Source organism: Tetranychus urticae, chromosome 2, assembly GCF_039701765.1.
Source record: "Tetranychus urticae isolate SD_2017Ah chromosome 2, NJAU_TeUrti_SD_1.0, whole genome shotgun sequence".
Classification (NCBI taxonomy): domain Eukaryota; kingdom Metazoa; phylum Arthropoda; class Arachnida; order Trombidiformes; family Tetranychidae; genus Tetranychus; species Tetranychus urticae.
In genome coordinates, this window is record NC_142959.1 from 25,467,318 (window position 1) to 25,491,079 (window position 23,762).

Sequence of the window (23,762 nt, forward strand, 5' to 3'; positions counted from 1 at the left end):
TTAAACTTCAGTGAATCTTATTTTTTTTACTTTGTTTTATCAACAAAAATTGTTCATTTTTATTCAATGTTTGTGTGTGTTCCATGTAACATGTAGCCTGTTTTTGTTTCTGTGTTACCTTACTACTGAATAGACTGTTAACAATCAACATGAGATTATTTTTCTACTTTTTGATTGCAGTTTATTGTCATTAATTGCAATATACTCAATAACTGGATCCAAACTAAATTTTCCTCTTTTTTTGTCGCTGGTGTGTGTGTGTTTTCATCTCTTTATTTCTTTCTTTCTCTCTTTTCATCTCTCTTCTCTTTCTCGGCTTTTTATGAATCAACTTCTCTGTCTGTCTGCCTGTCTGTCTGTTTATCAGCTTTTCTCCTTTTTTGGGGGTACTTTTGGCCCTCCCGAATCATTTAGTCTTTCCTCTTTGCAATCGCTTTCTTGGGTTGCTTCCTTTGGTTAAATGTTTGTTATTCATTGTGATTTTTTGTGCTTCGTATCACCTCTATATCCATCAACATCTTTATTCAGTTAATCTCCATCATTACCTAAATCGAATAACCATGCTGGTCATCTTTTCTTTGATTACTCATCTGATCGTCTAAGGAATAGAACAATGTTACAAGTTTATCCACTACAAAGTGTACCAAAGCCTTTTTCCCTGTTTATATTGTTACAACCAATTAAATTATGCTACTTCAAGTGAAGTATTGAGTTTTTTCTTTGTCAAAAAAAGAAATTTTGTTGCAAGAAACATCTTGTCATCTAAATTATCTTTCACAGTGATCTTTTGATTTATTTTTAACAAGAACACCAAACACCATCTACTTTAACTATCATCTTCAATCCTAATTCAACGATTTATTATCTACTTACCAAGTTGCAATGTTCTAGCTTCTGCAATAAACAAAACCTCAAAGAGTAACTCAGATTTACTCATCTTACAATAAAAAAAAATACAAATCTAACCAAGTCTAATCACAGTAACATAAAAATAGTAAAATATAAAGATTATATTCTGGTCGAAAGTCAAATAAAAGAGAGAAAATCTCTTCAAAAAAAAGGATAAAACATCATGGATCATTCAGTGAAAGCAATGACAAATAATCACCGTAAAGTTGCCTTTTCTCGATTGTTAAATCGTGATCGATTTGAAAACTCTGAACTGGAATCCTTGTATCAGAGATACATTTTCAAGCTCAATCAATCATCCATTCTAAGTGTTTTACTTCTCTTCTCTCTGTTAACCTTAATCCTATCCATTCTTGAATTTTACTTCTACGAAAAAATAACCGTCATTGGTTTCTTTTGTGCACTCCAATGTATCACCTTTGTTGGTTTATTTATCTTAAGTTACACCAAACCAATGGAAGATGATCATCTCATCGGTGTTTGTTACACTATTATCACCGCCTGTATATTCTTTTGTCTTCTCTATGCACCTATTGATATAAAATTAAGACATCCTTGGCTTGGTAATTCTTGGTGGGATCGTAATCACAATGCATCTGAAGGTGTATGGCAAATAGTTTTGGTTATATTCATTGTTTACACATTGTTACCAGTTAGAACCCGCTATGCTGTTTTAATTGGAGTTTTGTTGCCTTCTTCTCACCTGGTCATCTCAATATTGATGGCAAACGCATTTTTGGAATACAAAGTCCAAGCTTTATGGGCTAACGGTTTAATATTTGCATGTATCAACATGGCAGGATTGTTTGTTAATCATTTAATGGAGCATGCTGGGCGAAAAGCTTTCCTCAATACCAGAAATTGTATAAGTGCTCGTCTTGAAATGGAGGATGAAAATGAAAAACTTGAAAGACTTTTACTCTCTGTGTTGCCTCAACATGTAGCAATGGAAATGAAAGCTGATATTTTGGCACCCAAAGAGTTGGGTCAATTTCACAAAATTTACATTCAAAAGCACGAAAATGTCAGCATTTTATTTGCCGATATTGTTGGTTTCACAGTTTTAGCTTCTCATTGCAACGCTTCAGATCTAGTTCGTTTATTGAATGAACTTTTTGGTCGATTCGATCAACTGGCCAACGACAACCATTGTTTGCGCATCAAAATACTCGGAGATTGTTATTATTGTGTCTCCGGTTTACCAGAACCAAGATCTGACCATGCCCATTGTGCCGTTGAAATGGGTCTTGACATGATTGATGCCATTGCTTCTGTGGTTGAAGCAACCGATGTCCAATTAAACATGAGAGTTGGTATCCATACTGGTAGAGTGTTGTGTGGTGTCATTGGTTTACGAAAATGGCAGTATGATGTTTGGTCAAACGATGTAACTTTGGCCAACGCCATGGAAGCAGCCGGTGAACCGGGTAGAGTTCATATAACCCAAGCAACCTACGATTGTCTGCACAATGAATATGAAGTTGAACCCGCTGCCGGAGCAGACAGAAATCCAACTTTACGCAAGCACAATGTTGTTACCTATTTCATTATTCCTCCCCAACAACGACGTAAACCATTGCTTTTCAACACCCTTCAAGTTCGCCATCTTGCTGGAACAGCAGGCCGCCGGAAATTGTCTTTCAAAAATGTCTCCAGTGTGCTTGTTCAATTACTTCATTCAATCAAATTTAATGTTGACGTTCCTTTCTCAAATATGGCAATGGTATCGACAGGAAATATGCAAAATGAATCTTCACTAGATGATCAATTATCCCACAAGAAGGTAAAAATTAGTCTGCCTTTGTAATTTTTTTTATTCTTGCCCAGTTTCAATTAATAATCAATTATTTCTTCTTCTCTTCTCAAACACAGAAAATGGCTGATAAACTGAGAAAACCATTCAAAAAGCGTCACTCAGCAACTCACCATCAAGCAACAAATCGGGTGAACAAATATCTATCTCAAGCCATTGAAGCTCGCAGTGTAGACCGAGAAAAATCAACTAATGTAAACTGGTTTACATTATGTTTCAAAGATCGGATAAAGGAGAGGCAATACCATGAAAATAAAGATCATGGCTTTGGCATGTCATTATCTTGTGCATTAGCCATACTTATTATGTTGACCGCTGTTCAAATTGTCATCCTTCCTAGGTAAGCATGGAAAAATAATTTTTACCTTTATTACAGTTTCATGAATATAACTAGACAAAAAGGAGTAAAAGCTACACATTTGTTGATGTAAATGCTTGTATAAATGTTATGTATAAGTAAACGAGAAAAAATATATGACAAAAAAGAGGGTAAAAAGGATGTTAGAGGAAAGTTAAAGAGGATATTTGAAAAACCTATTTAAGTTGCAAAAGTTGCCAAAATCATGAATCCATGAAATGGGGGTGGCTTGGAGGAGATGGGGTTGAAGGTAATAATAAATAACGAAACTGTGAGTTTATTTATATTTGCAAACAAATGCCTGGTAAAACAAGAAAACCCTTGAAGCATTTTAGTTTTAATTTCATTCTGATTCATCATTTGATCATTTTGGTAAAAAGTGAGTCAATCATGGTAATCTTTTTCTTTGAATAATTTTCAAATGTAAGATTTGCAAGGGTTCAAATGAATTGCTACATGAAAGATGTAACACAAAAAAAAGTAGGAAGAAGAAAAAAAATGATGAAAGCAAGATTGAAAGTTCTGATCTGAATGAGTTGAATAATATGAAGTTGAAAAAGATAACCAAATCTTACAGAAAAGCATAACAAGACTTTTATGCAATTTTTACTCTTTTTTTTATTTAAACGATTCGATATTTTCTTGAACTTTCACTTTTTCCTCAATTTTTGCCATTTCTTTATCCAAGAAACATGTTTTTTCAGAATTGATAACATTTTTTGTTATCTCTATTTTCAAATGTTGCGATATAATTTTATACTTAATCATTTTAAGTATGAAAGAATCATCTAAACACTTATGTCAATTTGTTTTTACACATATTAACAATCAACTGATCATAACCGTTAATATTGATTTAAAGTGTCAAGGAACCAACTCAAGATAAACTTGATTCTCAAATCATTTTTACTCACCGTTGTATCACAATCTCAAATCTATTAGTTGAAAATGAAACACTAAAAAATGGTCAACTTGACAATTTAACTTGTTCAGATAACTCAAAAATACTCATGTTATAATGACAATTTTAGTGATAATATTGATATTTACATTGAATATAAAATAATTGTTTAAACCATTGAAATGGCCATTTGAAAAGGTTGAAACTTTACATTTGAAAGATGCTTTTATAATTGAAATATTGATGAAATGTAATCAACCTTTTCTTGCGCTTTATTTGATTGTTCAATCTCATGATAAAACTGATTTTCAACAGATTCATCTTACTGTAACCATTTGCAAGGCTAATATTTTTCAACTCGACGATTCCCATGTAATACTTTCATGTGTGTTGAACGTTTTGCATGAAAGAACCCGAATCTTTAAAGATGTTTTTTTCCAGATAAACATTTTTACGTCACTCTTGAGATGTTCATTTTGTAATAAAAATGAATTGAAATGTCGACTATTAAATTACATATCAACGATTGATGGCAACATTAAAATTTAAGCAAAGTTATTCAATTTTAATGGACAAGTAAATGCATAAACACAATGAAATTATCAACTATATTTTTCAGTTGGTATTTGAAGCATTTACAGATTTAGCTTACGCGATTATCGACATTCAAATCCAGATGGTTAATCAATTAACTTGAAATTATTAAGTTAACATACTTACATATCGCTAACTAATTCAGATACTCTATTAATGCTTTAGTTGGCAAAAAAAGTGTAAATCATAAATCCAAACATTGATGTTATTACAGTTGTTAATATTGTTACAAACCTTTAGTTTACCATTCAGCTTACGTGATAATCTTATTGAAGCGTTATTTAACCATTTACTTGGATTCATCTTCCTTCCTCATCATCGTCATCACCATCCATTTTTGCATATAAACTAACTGATACTTATTACCTGATGTACCTTTCAATACTTTTAAATATTACTTCATTTTCAACTTGTAAAATCTTCTTTTTTTGTATATCTCTTGAAAACTTATTTTTTGCTTCTTCTTCTCATTGAAAAGATATACTTATACAGATTCATGGTGTGTATACCTTGAAGAGTCATCAATCTTTTCTTTTACCATTTTATTCTATCACAAGTTTCATTTCTACCTCAGAATTCGCTTTTTTCCCAAATCAATCGATGAATCTTAACACCTTATTTAAACACTTTTTCCTACAAAATTTCATTTCAATCTTCTTGTTATTTTCTTATCCTCTCAACTCTCACTTCAGTATATGTCATGGTGAGATTCATATATATATAAGATATAAAAACATTCTAATCAGATTCCTTTGAGAAAACGACAAGTGAAAACAAGGTAAAGATAAAAAAGTTCAACTCAAAATAGAACCCAGATAAAGATAAAGACTCTACTCTAGCTTTATGGAAGTCCATCATGTAATAAAGAAATGAAAAATGAGATTGTATAACCATCAGAGTTTCATTTTTGTAATACTTTCATCTAAAAGCAAACCAGATAATTTACAATATCAGGGAAACTGAAAATAACGAGTAAATATCCGTTTTCTGGTCTTTGACTTCACCCAATTTTACTGTTTAAAGTTTATCGATATCGTTGGTTTGTTTTTACCAAATTATTTTGTACTTTCACTTTTCCCTCAAACCTGATCCAAGCATGTAAAAGGTGATTTAAGCTCAAATCAATTGAAATCACTGAAAATGGATTTATTTCTGAAACCTTACCCAAAGCTTAACGGTTGTAAAAGAGATCATCAAATATTGATCAGAAGTTCATTAAAAATTCATTGACCAAGGCACTGTTTTGGGTTTTGGTTATCTCATTGTTTAATTATTTTCTTGTAACTAAATGTGAGAAAATTGATTCAGATTTCAACAAATACCCAAAACTGAAAGAAACTCACAAGCTTTTCATTTCAAATATTGATTCCAAAGTACATTTTGTGGTTGTTTACTTTTACTTTGTGGTCAACATTTTCTGCTCATCTCAACTCAGGTTAACACAAAAAATTCATTATCATTTTTCCCTTATTGCTAATTTTAACCTTAACTTTACGAGTGATTTTACCTTATCGTAATTACTTAACCCAAGATATTCATAACCTTTGCATCCTGAGCATCCTGATCGTTAAGATTGATTGTAAATTATAATTTATTTTTTGCCACAATTAATTTATACATTTTCATCTAAATCAATTCATAGGCTGCAAATTATCAAACTTAAGAGCCCTTAAAGTGTCATTAAAAATGATATTACAAGCAATCTAAATGCATAATAATGCTAATAATTATAATACAAAATGAAAATACAATTTTGCTCCTGCTGAATTGAATGATGAAAAACAACATGAAAAGAGGAAAATGTCGAAAGTTAAATAACAAAATTGAAATGAATCTTGAACAATGAAAAATGTAAATTGATATCAATTACAAATGACAAAAAGCATGAAAAAAAAATCAATCGACAAACAAGAGAATCTGATTATTCTGTGTTTGCTTTTACTTTCTTAATTCAAGTTAACTGAACAAAAACTGAACAAAACTGAACAAGAATTACATGATAAAATTTGACTATTGCATAGAAATGCATTTATTCATTTTACTTGTACACTGACATTGCTATTGAATAAAATGATAGTTCAAGTACAATCTTGTATAATCTTGTGGCTCTGACATTGATTCACGTATTTATGGTGAACAATTTTGCCTCCTCAAGATTCATCCATTTGAATGACTTTTCCTTAAACCGACGACAGTAATAGTAACAAATGATAAACAATAACATGAACCAAAATTGTTAACCTTGGCCCAGGAACTGGCCTTGATTCATGTAACGAGCATCCATTTTTTACGATGAAAATGATGAAGAGAAAATTGATGATCATCTTAATAATGATTATCGTCATCGTAATCATTCTGAATAAGCTCAATGAAGCAATCAGAAATGAATTTTACTCTGGATCATCAGGAAAAAATGTTTCACTCTTTCCCTCTCATCTTCACTACTTGATCATGTTATTGTATTGCCTACTGCGATCGATATGGTGAGACACTTGTAACAGTGTGACTATTGATTATCATTAGTTGTTACGGCTATTCGTTGATTTAAAGGTCACCCTACTTCCTCATCCTCATCTTTATCCTTGTTTTCCTCTTCTAATCTATTCTCCTTCATCTTCCTTTTCATCCTCATTCATCGTTCTCTTCCTTCTGTTACCTCTTTTTGTTCAAATCCTCTAATCGTTACATTCCTAAATTGAAGTAAAGTTGCTAGATGAAAGTCAGTAATCCATAAAATGTAAACTCGCAATTAATGAGCATCTTCAAATTGTACTTTAATCAAAATGCCATAAATTGGATTGTAATCAATTCCCTTTTTACCAGTATTTACTTGATAAAACTCTCATTAGTAGCCATGAAAATTATTGTCATCCACTATCAAGAAAAGTTTTGCTGATTTTTCAATTCCATATTCAATCTTGTTTAACATTTTTCAACCATTTTGACTCGCCATTTTATTGACATTTTATGTTCAAATCACTTTGCCAGTAATCAAATTTTCATATCACAATAATTTGATGAACAGGGACAATTTTTCAGCAACAGCTTCTGTAAATTATAAAATTTCAATCGATAAGAATCAAAGTCAAGTTTCAGGGTAACCTTTTCTGTTAACCAGTTTGATGCGTTTTTAGTGTCCAATTTGTTTCATTGCAACTTGATTGAGTGCCATCTGCAGTTAAACCCAACAACACACTATCAGTGACGATATGATGGATACGATTAAAATCAATGAAAACCACGATTGTCTGGCCTAATTCTCGAATAAAATCAGGCTAATTATCCAAAGTAAACAGATAAATCGATGGCTTAAATGTGAATCCATTTTTGTTGCCATTAAATGCAGGGTAACATTGTCTTTTAAAGACAAAAACTATCGGAAATGGGAAAAACTGTAAAAATGAATTCACTTTAAGAATTGCGTTTCTTATAAAGAGCTTCATGCTATTCAGATTGTATTTTGAATAGCTGTGACTGTAAGCTCGCTATCAACGAGTTGAACGTTATTGCTCTTCATTACATATTTTATTTCATTTCCCTTCATCTAATCAAATCTAACATTAATACTTCATTTGTGATCCACATGAACTATCTGTGAAACAAATCTATGGATTACTAACTACCTATTGATTTTATGAGCCCATGAACCGGTTTATCACAACTGATGCCAGAATCGATAACATTCCAAAGAGTTGAACTTGTAAATATTGCACTTTTTATAGCAACTTTTTTCCTCATTTTAGTATAACTGCCATCTGCAGTTGAAATCAATAACATTAATGTGATCATGACATGAAAAATTATAACCCGACTGCTGATTATGACCAGAAATTAAAATTAATCATCTTGAATAAACGGATAATATTATGTAAAAAATTAAAGGCAATTTTTCAAGAAAGCAAAATACAACTTGAAACGCTTATTTGGCTCGTGAAACTTCAGTTTACTTGAAAACTGTAAATTCATATTCCATGAAAATTTTGCCTTTAATATTCTGAGTTGATTCTTTAAGGTATTGTGTTTGGGGTTGATGTGGCATCTTGAGGCCCATTTCCTAAATGGTAAAAAGCCCTTTGGACCAACCGAGTTGGGACAATTCACTGTGTTGAGATACCAGTGACTCCTATCTAGTTGGACGACTAGTTAGGTTTGCAAAATGCAATTAATCGTCGCACGCCTCATTCACATTTTGCTTTGACTCGAAGTTTCAGTTTTATCTCATTCTTATCTTCACTAACATCAACTACTGTTTCAAGCAAATCTTATGGTGCTAACAATGATAGCTTTTGCCAAAAATTTGATTGTGATGTCTGTCAAGATAATATTCAAATTAAACCATTCTTAATGAAAATATTGCAACAAAATTTTACCTTTGGTTATGATTTGGTGTTTGGACCAAACTAACTTATGATTTTCTTGAATTGTGAGTTATTGCTTGAGCATTATATCAGTAATTTCTTAATTATTTCATAGGAACAAGCTGAATTGGTCCATTGACTGCTTACTGAATGATAGCAATAATTTAGTGAAATTCATTTAGAAAATTTTGAATTGAAAAAATCATAAAAATTGCTGAATGCAACTGCCATCTGTGATGAACACCTTTCTCCATTTGATCACACGTTTGATTAGGACCATAAAATTGATTAAAAAGATAACTCTTTTGACCACAATATTAGCCGCTCAATTACTTTAAATATCTCAAGTTACGGACAAAACGCTAGTAAAAATTACAGCCAATATTTTGAAGATTATAAAGTAACTAGACTGACAATACAAATGAAATAAAATGTAAAATCGTGTAGAAACTGGAAAAATATATTTACCTAAAGAATTGTTATATTTTTATGAAGCCTAATCTAGGTAAGTTTGCGTATGGTTAGTGTGATGGATGGATGATACATTAACGCATCAGGTGTGTAAGCTTGTGTACCTTACACATCTGATGCGTTAATGTGCACCAATTTCAATCTAATTGCAGGCCAGATCAATTGAGCAATTAGAGTGAGATGGTTTGAAAGAGTCGTACTAATCATACGTTTTGTTGCAGATTTCCCTTTAATCCTTATTCCCTATGTAATGTGCAGCACTTTATTTTACTTCTATTTTGATTCGAGTATTTATTGAAATCGAAAGCACAACTACTCCAAATTGAATCTTTAATAGGACAGACAGACTATTAAATTTGTTATTGTCTTTAAGGATCATCAAAATTGCCTGATTTCGAGGTTTTGACATTAATTTTTCTAAATCAAAGTTAATTGGAACTGAGTTTATTTGAGTCGTCAAGGAATTTGATATTCGGAAGCAGCATTGAAAATCGCGTTCAAATTTTTTTTATATTTTAGGCAAATATTGTATTAGGTGACTTTCCTTATTTATTAGATCCTATTATCCTCCTTTCGACGAAATTATCGATATTTTTCGTTGAAGTTCTTATGGCAAAAATTATTGTCATTCATTGAAAATATAATTTTTATCGGATTATATCTTGCTGAAAAACTCAAAACATCATCAGTATTAGATCAATTAAGTTGGTTTGTTGAACAAAAGATCTGAATAATTTCAGTAATTTCATGGAATTCAGTTAAAAGATTCTAAATTGAAGATAATCATATAAATTACTAAATCCAACTGCCATCTGTGATTAAAGCAAATAAACGGTATTGCATTTGATCATGTAAATGATTAGGAACAAAAACTGATTCCAAAGACTACAATGCCGACCTCAATTTTAGCCTTCAATTGCAGTTTATAGCTCAAGTTAATGGATATAACACTGTCAAAAATGGCAAACAATATTTCAAAGGTTTCAAATTTAATCAATTGTAGCATCTTACCAAAATTAAATGTCAAAAATGGTGAAAACTGTAAAAATAACTCAACTTGAAAAATTGCTATTCTTTAACGAGTTTCACTATAATAAGTTTGTGGTTGAGGTAGCTGAGACTTAACGGCAAAGACGCGGCAGCATGAGCCGCATGAGCCGTCTCGTTGTTGACTCATCAACATGTCCGATTCGATTTATATCGATCATGCATCGGAAATGGGTCGCACTGAAAAGTGCATCAAAAAGTTCCACCCTCAACCACTTTTTGAATCTCAATCAGGCAAATGATATCAGTTGATTGTTTCTCCAGTTCACTATTAGTATTTATTATGATGACTTTTTTCAATTACTCTGTTGAAAAATATGACGATAACCCATTAATCTTGTTCAATGAATCTTGCTATTTATCCAATGGTAAATAATATCATCATTTATTATTACCTTGACACTCTTATTTCTCTTCCTTTTTTCTCATCATCATTAACAGCTTTTTCTTGATATTACTTACTAATACTTATCAATTTCAATTATCCGATTTTTGTCTATTCTGATCACGATAGTTGCTCCTATCAAGGTGTAAATTAGTGAGTTTTTTTCCCAAACAAAGTGTGAACACCTTTCTCAAAGCAATTCATTATAATCTTACCAGAATAATTATCAGCCAATGAATTTGTTTGATGGTGAAAAAACCTTGTAAACTAAAGTCTCACCAAAATCATCCAACTATCTGTCAATTATTCCAATCCTTCAATTTTTCAAGTCTTTCAGATAACCTTGCATATTAAACATGTTTTATAACCATTATCTGACAATTTAAACATTTGCTTGCCAAATATAACTTCAAACCTCAGCAAACTGAACTGATCATTACCTTTCACCTTTACATCATTCAAACCATTCAACACGTTAATCAATTCCAAATCAATTAATCATCTGAAAGATATTATAAAGGATTAGCAAAAAAGTAATTATTGTCAAGAAAAATGTTTAAATTGTTACATTTGCATTCAACAATAAGAATAATCTCTAATTGTGAATCAATAGATAGTTTCAGTGATTAACCAAAGAGTAAAGTCTTTACTTGGATCAACCTGAATGACACTAAACTCATTAAATTGAAAAATTCACATTCAGAGGTTCAATTTCAATCTATTCTGAATCATTGACAATTGCAAAGACAATGATTCCTTTGATGATCCAAGTCGATTGCTTTAGCCAAGCAAACAAATTAAAGATTCAGATTTTAATTGATTCAGCTTAAATCGCATGAATCATTGACTTGTTTTGCATTATTTTTAAACTTGAAATGATGCTTAAATGAAAGTGCATTCATCTTGTGATTCCTTTACCTTCCTTATATGAAAACAGTTATTTTCATGTCATTAAATCTAATTGTTTCAACAAGATAACAATATTTTTGCTCTGGTAAAATGTTATTTTTTGAATCCCTTCAATAGTCATCGAGATTTTTGCCAATTGAAGTTTATTGAAATGCATTTGATTGTTTTTATTTTCAGTTCAATTTTTAAATTCAATGTTTGGTTTTCATTTTTTACCTTTTCTTACAAACTTCTCAATCTTTTATCCATGGTTAAATTCATAGAAATACAAAGTTGACTTGAAACCTGTGATTGAATTGAATAAGTTGGAGGAAGAAAAAACTCTTTACTTTCTGTTTCTTTGATAAAGATTGATTATTCGTTGATTTGAAAACTGAGTTGCCTGTATCTGATCATGCAAGAAACGGGCAAAAGAAAGACTGAAATCAAGTTAATCGATCGACTTGATGAGTCAATGGTTGACTTTTGAGTCAACTTTCAACTCTTTAAATGTTTTCACTGGACAATGTTCATGAAATGAATTGTCTTAAACGTTCCTTTCATTTCAATAACAATCACTTTTCAATTTTTCCTCAATATTCAACTTTCAATTACATTTCAATATAAATGAGCCAACTTTTCTTAACGATCTTGGCTTTCGTTCAACGTTATTTGATTCGTTACTTGACGTTACTTTTTTCCTGCTTGTTAAAAATGATTGAATATTTTCTCAATAATTTCTGAACTATTTATGTTTCCTGATTTCAGTAAACAAGATAACAAGAAACAATCAACTAACAATACTCCAACACTGAAGCTCTCAAAATTCAGTCAGTTTGCCACAAAAATTCATCCTTTCATCGATATCAATTTGCTATCACAAGGTTAACAACAGCTATTAATATTCAGCAAAAACATGAAAAACTTGATATTGATTCGAACCTGGAAAAGAGTAAGAAAAATTTCAATTTTCAGTGTTTGAAGAGTTATATCAAGACTAGCCATTGATCGATTATCATGATCGAAGTGAATTTAATCAATAACTCAGTCTGTTGATATAATCTTGATCCATATTAATGCGTTGATTAGTCTGTCATCAGTCGACTATTAATACATTTTTGCCATTCTTATTGTCATGAATATATTTCATGGTCAACATGAAAGGTCAAATTTTTTGGTTTATCGATGACATTTGGTCTGAAACGATAAACTCAATTCCAAACGGTTATCAAAATGTTTGCCTGATTGCGATCCTAACGCGAAGTGACATTAAATTGTCCATCTTTTTGCCAACTGAATTTACTTATTGATATCAGTTGAGTTAATCAAAATAAATTGAACATTTATTTGACTCTGAAATTCGCCTACCAAATGATTAACATGAAAAATGTTGATTGAACAAAGGTGATAGGCGTACAGCTTCACATGAATATCATTTATTTATATTTTGATGATTTCAATTGTAATACCTTTACCTTTGATGAACCCATCCCATGTAAAAAAGGTTGACATGATCAATTGAATGTTGACAATGTTCACTATTAAGTTAATTCAATTTAATATAATTTTGAATGTTTTACTCAAGCCAATGGTTATTGTTTTCTGTAGGCGAATCCAGTTCATTTATCATTCAGAGTTTCTGCTTATTCGTTGATCCATTCAATGAAAATGATTTGATAACATGTAATTGACACATAAAAAAGGGCAAAAAACAGGCGCAAAAACGTTATTAGATTAATAATATTGAATACAAAATAACATTGAATGCATATTAAAGTCTCGATAAGTGTTATTGAGACGATTATTGACTTGTTTTATTTATCAAAAAGGGTTATTATTTAATACAAATTGACCTTTTTCTCTCCCAATTCATCTGTTATTATATGGCTCAGTATTATTGAGTGATTGGCCTATTGGTCAGTTGATTCAAACAAAGTAATTGTTTTTGTTTCACCATCTTTTTCAATTTCATCCTGAACTGAGCATCAAATTGAGCAGATTAAATGATAAAATAATTGGTCAAAAAGGCTGATTGTCATATCAATAGAAATTGATGATTTTTCAATTGAAGCGTAATTAACTTGTCCATCAACCAATTGAACAGAAACTTCGTCAAAATAAAAATCAATGAAAAACCATGATAACTCAAGATCTATTCAGATACAAATCTTTGCAACATTTTTCCCATAAAATGTATCTCTTGTGACTTTTGAATATACATTTGACAGAGATTGACTTTGTGCTCATTACATGTTGATTAGCATATAAACATGAATCTGATCGATCATTTTGAGATGAAAAAAATTCTGAAAAAATGATGATAAAATTGAAGATAATCCAAGAGGAAAATGAGTTTCATTTCAATACAAATTAACCCAAAGATTTGATGGATTGTTGGCCTGATTATTATCAAGGCAAGATGAAGTTTGAAGAAAGTTATCGCCTATCATGAGCATTTCATCATGTGCAACAAAATTAGTCAACAAAAGTAACTGACCTTCCATGGTATTGCGTAGGCGATGACCCTCTTGAAACTTGCTTTTTACTCTCAGGAAAACCTGAATATTATGAGGCAACTTAAATTGAAATTATCATTGTAAAGCAAATGTTTTAAATCACATTTTCACATTTAGTTATTTCAATCTCTTTTTCAATCCCATTAATCTTTCATCTATTCAGTTCATTTTCATCATGTAAATGTTGAACAACTCACATGAGATTTTATGAACAAATGTTGAAACTATTTCATTCTTAACCCAAAGATGATTATCCTGAAAACCTTTGACTTAAGTCATGGGTGTTAATGAATCTTTAAATTTAATCTGACTTTCCATGCTTTTGCCATCTCAATGTAAATCACATTTGACATTGAAAATGTTTAATTTACCATTGGATTGTAATTGTATTTTTGATTACGACTATTAACAATATTTAAATTAACAGCATTACTGTTAATGGATATTTGCTTGTTGATTAATGTTTATATTTGTCTCCATAATGAGCTTAAAGATGCTTTGTAAGATTAATTAATCATTTTAAAGTTGGATAATTTTACAACAAAAGTACAATTTTTAATTCCATTATTCTGGTAGACTTGAAATTTGGATAATCACTTGAATCAATTTGCACAATCAAAGTGAATGATTAAAGGATTTCCATTAAAACGTTAGTAACCATTTACATTAAAAGGTCTTACAAAAATGTCTCCTTTATATCTGATTATTCAACTGAACAATTAACCAAATAATAGTGCATCTTTACCCAAATGTTGATAATGTTTATCATGAATTACCTGTTCATCATGTTTACAGATTTGCTGTTTACCTAAAAATGTTCAATAAGCTTTTTTCAAAGAAGATTGAAAAGAAACTCGAAAAGGTTTGAAAATAAAGTAACAATTGAAATGTATTTTGAGCTTGAATAATTCACTGTCAATTGTGAATATCAGGCCATTTTGAAAGAACAATTTATTTACAGAATTTCAACTTTTTTTGTTTCAACCATTCTCAAGATTTAGCTTTTCTCTTCACCCAAATCGATTAGATTCACATTCATTTTGGACCAATTGATTCAGTAAATAGCTTATATAAAAAACCTTAACTATCTTGATCATCATTTTTTTGTTGCTTCTCCAATCAGATAAAACATGAAAGATGGTTCAAGTGAAAATGTTTCAATAGAAGTTTATCAAAGATTCCATGTCACGAATCAAGAACTTTATTGAACATCTCATTTTGCTATTTTTTCCCTCATCGTCCAAGTAAATACTAAATAGCTAACAATTTATTGTCATCATCAAATAGACTCAAATTGAATCCTCATTTTGGTCCTAAGCACGTCTTGAACCTTTTACTGATTTTTTCTGATAAACCCATGGTAACCTCATGAACTTACCTACCAAATAACCATGTAATATTGAAAGGCAAAAAAACATTATCATCACAACAATGGGTCAATTTGAAGTTGATTGATTGCTTTACACACCCTTTAAAATACCAATACCTAATAACCTAAAAAATATTGTCAAAGTCAAAGTTGAAAAAATGTAATAATTGAAGGAAATTACAATTAAAATGAATGTAATTAATGGTAGCAATTTATCAAATGCAACAACATCTTCCTCAACATGTAAATAATATTAATTTTGACAAGTTGAGTGTAAAACTGGCTCATTTTTATGCATAATTTTAACACATTTTAACTCACATTACTCTGGATATATTCATGTAACTAATTATGTTTCATCTTTTTTTGTTGTAAAACAAATTGAAGCTCAAAATTTTTAATTTTGTATCTTTTTTCAACACTTTCAGGACGCTCATGTTGGTTGTACTGTTTGTTGCTGCTTTCATGTGGCTTGCCACTTTATTGATAATGATGTTGGCTGCACGTTTACAGGTAAATTGATTGTTTAAACATTTGATTGATTATTACATTATTAAACTGATGATCACACTTATTGATTATTTTTCACTCTTACAGTTTATGCGAAAAGATATAACAAAATATTTCCTAATGAGACTAGGAATTATGATATTTACCGTTGTGATAATTTACGCTGTTGCACAAGTCAATGTGGTGAGTATCAGAATCAAGTTTACATGATACATATTGAGTAATCAAGATTGCTGATTACACAGTAAACACACAATTAATCATTGGCCAGGAAAATTGAAAAATGGATCAAACATTTCAATATTTCTTAGCTTGAAAACTGTGAAAAATGCTTTCTAAACTGTTAATGTTCAATGATCAGTTTCATTGTTTCAAGATTGATTAGTTGAATAAAGGAAAGCATTAAATTATGTAAACATTGTATTATTTAGGAACAAACTGATCCATTAATCTGACACTTTTTCTGTTTCTTTTCTTTCAGTTTTCCTGTCTCGAGGAATCTCGTTGTGAAAATTCAACTCTTATACCGAAACCTTTTATGCAAGCTCATCGAGTCTGTCCCCTTCCTCAGTACATTGTTTTAAGCTGTGTTATTGCATTTCTACCTTTGGTTGTGTTCCTGAGACTTCCAGTTTTACTCAAAGGAGCCTTGATTATTCCAATGGCTGCTGTTTTCTTATTAGTAATTGAGTTAACTCACACTCAATTATTTACTTGTTATGATTTAAGAGTTGGGTGAGTTTCCATGATATGGCAACCTTTGAAATTTAATCGTCAAAATGCACCAAAAATGTCTTCTTCAATTCAACTTGCAACTTGATCATTTATATTGAGTTAACTCTTTATTTCAAACCATCATTCATATTTAAACCTTTAAACCCGCCGGCTTGACTTTGAAAATTTAGTTTCATCAGTTTGGAATGAAGAGAGAAAATATTTTCCATTTCATTCTCTTCTTTCTATTCCTCTCTTTTCACCCATATTTCATCCTAATCATCTTCATCTTCATCCTTTTATCCATCCTCTATTTTACTCATGAAGAGCCAACATGAACCCATAAACAGTCCTTAATCTAATATTAGCTTGGGAAATTAAATGCTCTTGCAATTGGCTTTCTTGTCTACTTGATATGTCATAGTATCTTTTCATCATCACTCTCATCTCCACCACCATCATCATCATAATCACCATATTATCATAATTTTTCTGATTTTCATTCCAAAAAGCTTAACAGTTTAACTTATCAAATTTGAAAATTGAAATAAGATGAGTTGATATATAATTTAATGTGATATTCAATATAGACTTTTGTATACATTTTTATAAACTTGTAAATAATATTTTGAAGCAACTCTTCAACTTGAAATCATTTAATTAACTTGACTTCAACACCAAGCAAAGGGAAAATGATTTGAATAGTTAACTTTTCATGAGATCTTATCGGCAGGTTCATCAAAATGATACACAATGAGTTTATTAACATTAATGAAAATAACTTTAGATATTCTCTGTGTTAGTCAATTTATTTTTGCTGCTTATTCATCTTCAAATATTACCTTCTTGATACATCAATTATATTCAAATCTATGATTATCTCTGCCTACTTATTCATAATTGCTGAGATTATCAGGGAATATAAAATTACTTTCAATTGTAAATTGAAAGAATAGTCTTTTACCCAGCAAAATTGCTATTGAAACAGCATATCAACTGCATGAGCTAAATTCACTTTCCCACTAAACTTAATACAAACTGTAGCTGTTACAAAAAAGCTGGTTCAATACAGAGTTGAAATTATTTTTCATCAACAATCATTTTATTGATTTAAGAGCAAGCAATCTAAATACAGAATTCAAAGCGAATGCTAAAAATTTTTTCGCTAAAATTTTGACTAAACGAAAAGGGTTCTAAGGGAAATTTTGCGGCCAAATGACCAAGATTGTATTTTGTTTAGTTGAGAACCAGATTTTACATTTTATTTTTTCGCATTTTGACGATGGTTAGTTCATTATAATTTAAGTCTTTTAAGAGTGGAATGAATTTTTTGGGCTCAGTAAAAAATTTCAGATCAGTCATGATCGGCAGTCCTTTTGACGACCCTAAGTCAATTGTTTACTAAAGATGCTAATATTTTGTCGATTTGCTTTCATTCAGATCAATTATTCCGATGGATATTATTGGGATTGTTGTTATTGTAATCTTTTCGGTTGCTGTACTCATTCATGGACGACAAGTTGAATGGACATCAAGACTTGATTTTCTTTGGAATGCTCAGGTAATTATCTCATCTTTCAGAGTGAATATATTTTACTAATTCAATTTTAATTGTGTAATCTGTAAAAAAATTTACTCCACAGGCTAATGAAGAAAAGATTGAAATGCATGAATTGCAGGATAGCAATAGAAGGATTTTATTCAACCTTTTACCAGCTCATGTTGCCACTCATTTCCTTGATAATCAACTTCGTAATAATATGGTATATTATCGAATTGTCGTATTTTTTCGATGTTTACTTAATGTCTCTTTTGTCTTTAGGAGCTTTATAGCCATTCATATAATAAAATTGGAGTAATGTTTGCAAGTATTCCAAATTTTCATGAATTTTACGATGAAATGGATGGTAATAATCAAGGAGTCGAGTGCCTTCGTTTACTCAATGAGATTATTGCTGATTTTGATGAGGTTTGTCTCTTTATTGTCAACAGCTGTTAACTAAATTTATTAATTTATTTTTATCTTTTTTCCCGTCAGATACTAAATAAAGATGCCTACAGAAGTATTGATAAAATTAAAACCGTTGGTTCTACTTACATGGCCGCTGTTGGCCTGATTCCTGAACATCGGATACCAGATAAAGACGATGCTATTGCAGCTGAATATATGAGCCTCTTGGTTGACGTTGTTTTTGATATGAAGGAAAAACTGAAAGACATTAATGAAAATTCGTACAATAATTTTATGCTTCGTGTTGGTCTAAATGTTGGACCTGTTGTGGCCGGTGTCATTGGGGCCAGAAAACCTCAATATGATATTTGGGGTAACACTGTTAATGTTGCCAGTCGGATGGATTCAACAAGTTTACCCAATCATACTCAATGTACAGAAGATGTATACCGTTTACTTAGAGATTATCCGTATACATTTCAATGTAGAGGAACCGTAAATGTAAAAGGAAAAGGTGAAATGACCACTTATTTCCTTTTGGATCGACAGAGATTTGGATATAGTGGAAGAGCTATTCCACCAGCGTCCGATTTTAATGAAAATGGAAATGGCAATAACAATAATAACAATAACAATAGTAATTCTGGACGAGACAATCAAAGTGGTTCCATGTCAAGAGCCGTTAAGACTTCCAGGCAAACTCTTGATGCATACAATCAATCAAGTGGCCCAAGGCCACACAGGACATCATCATCGGATAATATTGAAATGGACAATAATACTCAAATGAAAATTGTTAATAATCCAGGGAAATACTCATTTGATAATAGCAATAACAGTACAAGAAATAAACAACAACAACAAGGAGCTTCAACTTCTATGGAAGATGACGATTCACCTCAATTTTATGCTATGTCAAACATTAATCAAGAGCTGATTGCTCGATCAAAGGCTAACCTTAGCCTTTTCAAACGACCTCTGCCCAATCTCCCTCCTACCATTGAAGAATCTCCTAAAAGTGATTTGGTTTCGTCTGAAGCTTCATCTCCTTTGCTCAAAAATCGTCCACATCATTGGCATAATGATGTTAGGCAATCTAATTTTTCTCAGACTGATTCTGTTAATGAATCTAATTCAACTCAAAAACCTAACTGTATTCATAATCAAACTTATGGAGATGCATTTGCTCTCAGCGAAATGAATTTACTTAATCCATCGCACAGCTCTTCATTTAGAAACCACTCCAAGATTGAAGCTAATCGTTTACATAGTCAAAAGCCCGATGTAACAATAATTAATATGCCTCACTGTGACCCATCTCATCAACCCATTGGACGTCCATCTTCAGGTGATGGATCCTCATTTTATCAAATTTCATCTTCCTCATCTTCATCTCAAACCTCACTTTCACCTTCATCAAGTTTATTTAATATACAAGATCATCCTGATTCGGAGCAATGTACTAATTTTAGTGATGAAGAAAGCCCAACGCCTTTAACTAATCGACTTTCCGGTGACTCTAGTAACCTCAAATGGGTTTATCCCGATGATGTTAGTCAACAGGTAAATACTAACCACGGGAAAGGAGACGATTATGGAAATGGAAAAGGTAGAATGAAACAAGACCATTCCTCGTATTCTGTTGATAACGAATCAACCTCAAGTCATGGACTTGCTTGTATAAAACCTAAAATGGATTCTTCCTCACAGACTGAATCATCTTACTTAATTTCAAATCACTCTCGTCATCATCATCCTCACCATCATCATCATTACCATCATCCACATAATCATCATCATTCTAATTCCAAGCATGATTTCACTGGTCCTTCAGCTGGATCAAGAGCTTCCAAAGAATCCAATACTAATAGTGGTCGACGTCGATCTAAAGCAAACAAAAGGTCAGAGAATCGAAGGCCAGGAGGAGGATCAAATGCTTGGAAGGAAGAGAAAGAAGGATTAGCTCCTCTACTCGGCAAAAGGTTTTCTAGTAATGATCCTAGTCACAATGATACGGCCACTGATTCAGATAATGAAGAGAATGACTTAGAATCTGATGAATATGGATTTAATAATGATACTGGTTATGCTAAACCTAATCCAACATCCAAGCTCTCCTCGGGAAGCCTTAATTATCTATTGAAAAACTCATCCAAATCTAGAAAGGGTTCTCTCCCTGACTACAAGAGCAATAAATCATGTAATAATCCTGTCAATAACAGTGTTGCCATACCTGGCCGTAAAATTCAGTCATTTGATTATTTTGAAGAACCAAGTTCTAGTAGATCTCGAATCAATGACCGAGATTCGCATCCACTGATGGACGAAGATTTTAATTCAACTATTGGTGCTGATGGTGGAGCAGATCAACCTGCTGGACATTCTCAAATAGTCAGTAATATGGTTCAGCCAGATCTGTTTGAACACTTAACTCGCTTTATTCCCGGAGATAAATTGCATTATTTTGTCGATACCAATAATGAAAATTTTGATTTATCTCCCATTGAATCCAAATTAACGACTTCGGAACCAACAATTGTCAAAAGACCTTCCTTAGAGGATGAATCCAACGAAACTTCAACTAGCTCTTATAAGAGTGAGTTAATCAATCTTGACTCAAGTCCTAAAATAAGGAAACCATTAGCTAATCGATTCATGGTTAATCAACATCCAGAAGAAGATAATTCAAATTCAAAGAGTGATCGAACAATTGGAAATGAAGATGATAACGAAGCTTCAAGAACTTCCAATTTGACTACTAAAGAATCAGAAATTGAAAACTTAGACTCGGATTTCACATCTGCTCTTGATGCTCATCAAATTAATGACTTTGATGAGGATGATGAAGAAGAGACTGGTGAAAATGATAGTAATGATGAAAGTGGAGAAATAGATGATGATAATCCTGAGCCTGATGACGAACCAGGGTTGGATTGTGAAGACGAAGATGGAAACGAAAACGATCATCAATCAACTAATAGACATAATGGGGTTTACATTGGTGATATTGAAAGTGAAGGAGTCGATGAAGATGAAGAAAGACAACTTGACGAGCTGATGACAAGAAATGATACTCATCTTAATAATGCTGATGCAGCAAGTGATGCTGATGATGAGGCGGACAGGAATGAGATAGAAGATAAAAAAATTACAAGAAATAAGCCTGAAAATATTAAGGTACCAAGGGCTAATGAAGGAGCTTTAAGTGATGTTAACTCGCTTCTAAATGATGCTGGTAATGATGGGGATATTGATGATACAAGTTTATCTTCTCGAGCAAGTTCACGAGTATTCAATGAGTGTGACCGTTGGTTTGAAAATAATTACCAATCCGATTCTGATACTAATCAAAATAATTACGTGGTTGTTTCTGTCCCTAGTCCAGTAATAAACGATCGAGATGCTTACGGTTGTGAAACTTCCAGTGATTTTGAGATAAACTATTTTAATGAAGACTCACTTTATGCAAATTCACAAGACCAAACAAATTTTAATAATCCATTAGAAGCTTGCTCTCATAAAAATCTCAGAGGATTAGCTGGACCCACTGGAGATGATAACAGGAACGTTTTAAACAGTCACGCAGATTCAACAGATTGTATAATTAATTATGAATCTCTTCAAAACTGATAATCAATACTTAATATCTGAATTTACCAAGCCAGTGACCAGCGATCTCAAAATACCATAATTTTAAGGAACCATCAAACTTAATCAATTAAATAACCGAGAATATTTAAAAACAAACGAAAAATCAAATACATCAACGCTTATTTAGATGATGATGTAGCTATGTATATGTATATTATTATGCCTAAGCTCTAAGGCTGATTGTGATCCCTTAATTTAATTTTTTTGTAACACATTAATGTGCCAATCAAACTTGTCTTTTTACTTTAAATTGTTTCCAATTTATCAGATAAGCATAAAAAATGGCGATGAAACAAAATTCAGCTTATTTCTCTTCTTTGACGGGAATGCATTTTTTTGTAAATTATTTCAGCTCAATTACCATGTATATTTACATTTCTTATTTTAGTTTCATATTTACAACCAACTTTTTCAATCATTCCCACAAGATTAGCATTTGTAGCTGTATTAATCAATTGTAATTTGTGATTCTACCAATCAATACAAGACTTAATGGCAGTTTGAAATTGTTTTCAACTGACCTTTAATGTTCTTTGCACAAACTATAATTTGTAAATATTTTTTTCCATTAATGCATGTTAATATAAATTATAGCAAGCCACAAGAACAAGATAATAGATTTTGTAAACATGATTCACCAAAAAACAAATCAGAGATATAATAGGAATCCAAGTGAATATAACGCATTCAATGATTAAACTACTGTTGAATGTGTTTCTCTTAGTCATCAAAATAATAGGCAGTAAAGATGATGTTAGCAAAAAACGAGATTCAGAGCAAAATGAAACTGGCAATAAATTAGTCCGTTTTGTTCAAACTCAACAAGTCCAAGGTTAAAGACAATAAATTAATTCACTTCTGATTGTTAAGCTAATTGCTGACTTCAATATATACTGGGTGTCAAAATGAACCATTCCCACATGAGTGTTGGTAGCTTGTAAGCTCATAAGGATAAGATCTCAAACTAACATTTTTCAGAACTCAGAACGCATTGACTGAAATCAATGATTACAGCACCTAAAAGAGCATGATTGGAAGTTCAAGTTAATAAAAAATTGGCTAATCAAGACGCATCGGAATATCCCACTTCCACTTGTTGCCTTACCCAAAAATGATCAGAATTTATGTTAATTAATTGTTTAGATCTATACATATTTAATCTGAATTTATGCAGGAATCAGATTGATTTAAGAATCGCAAATTTCTTGGTAAATTTAAGCTTGTTCATTAGACATTGAAAAAGTTTTGCTTCAAGCAGAGTAGTTTGCAACGATTATGAAGGGTAAGATGAATGTTTTGCGGAATATTTTGAGACTTTATTTGATTA

The 23,762-nt window shown here is 31.4% G+C and overlaps 1 protein-coding gene across 1 annotated transcript; it reads left to right on the plus strand.

Annotated features, from left to right (window-relative positions):
• The first annotated feature begins 10 nt into the window (after positions 1 to 10).
• On the plus strand, positions 11 to 22,977 carry LOC107360550 (uncharacterized). Its single transcript, XM_015927229.3, has 9 exons — positions 11 to 2,692; positions 2,782 to 3,062; positions 16,038 to 16,122; positions 16,207 to 16,302; positions 16,601 to 16,854; positions 18,274 to 18,394; positions 18,477 to 18,596; positions 18,656 to 18,802; positions 18,872 to 22,977. Exons 1-9 carry the CDS (start codon positions 1,073 to 1,075, stop codon positions 22,412 to 22,414), a joined length of 6,267 nt encoding a protein of 2,088 aa, XP_015782715.2. The 5' UTR covers positions 11 to 1,072; the 3' UTR covers positions 22,415 to 22,977.
• Positions 22,978 to 23,762: the final 785 nt, after the last annotated feature.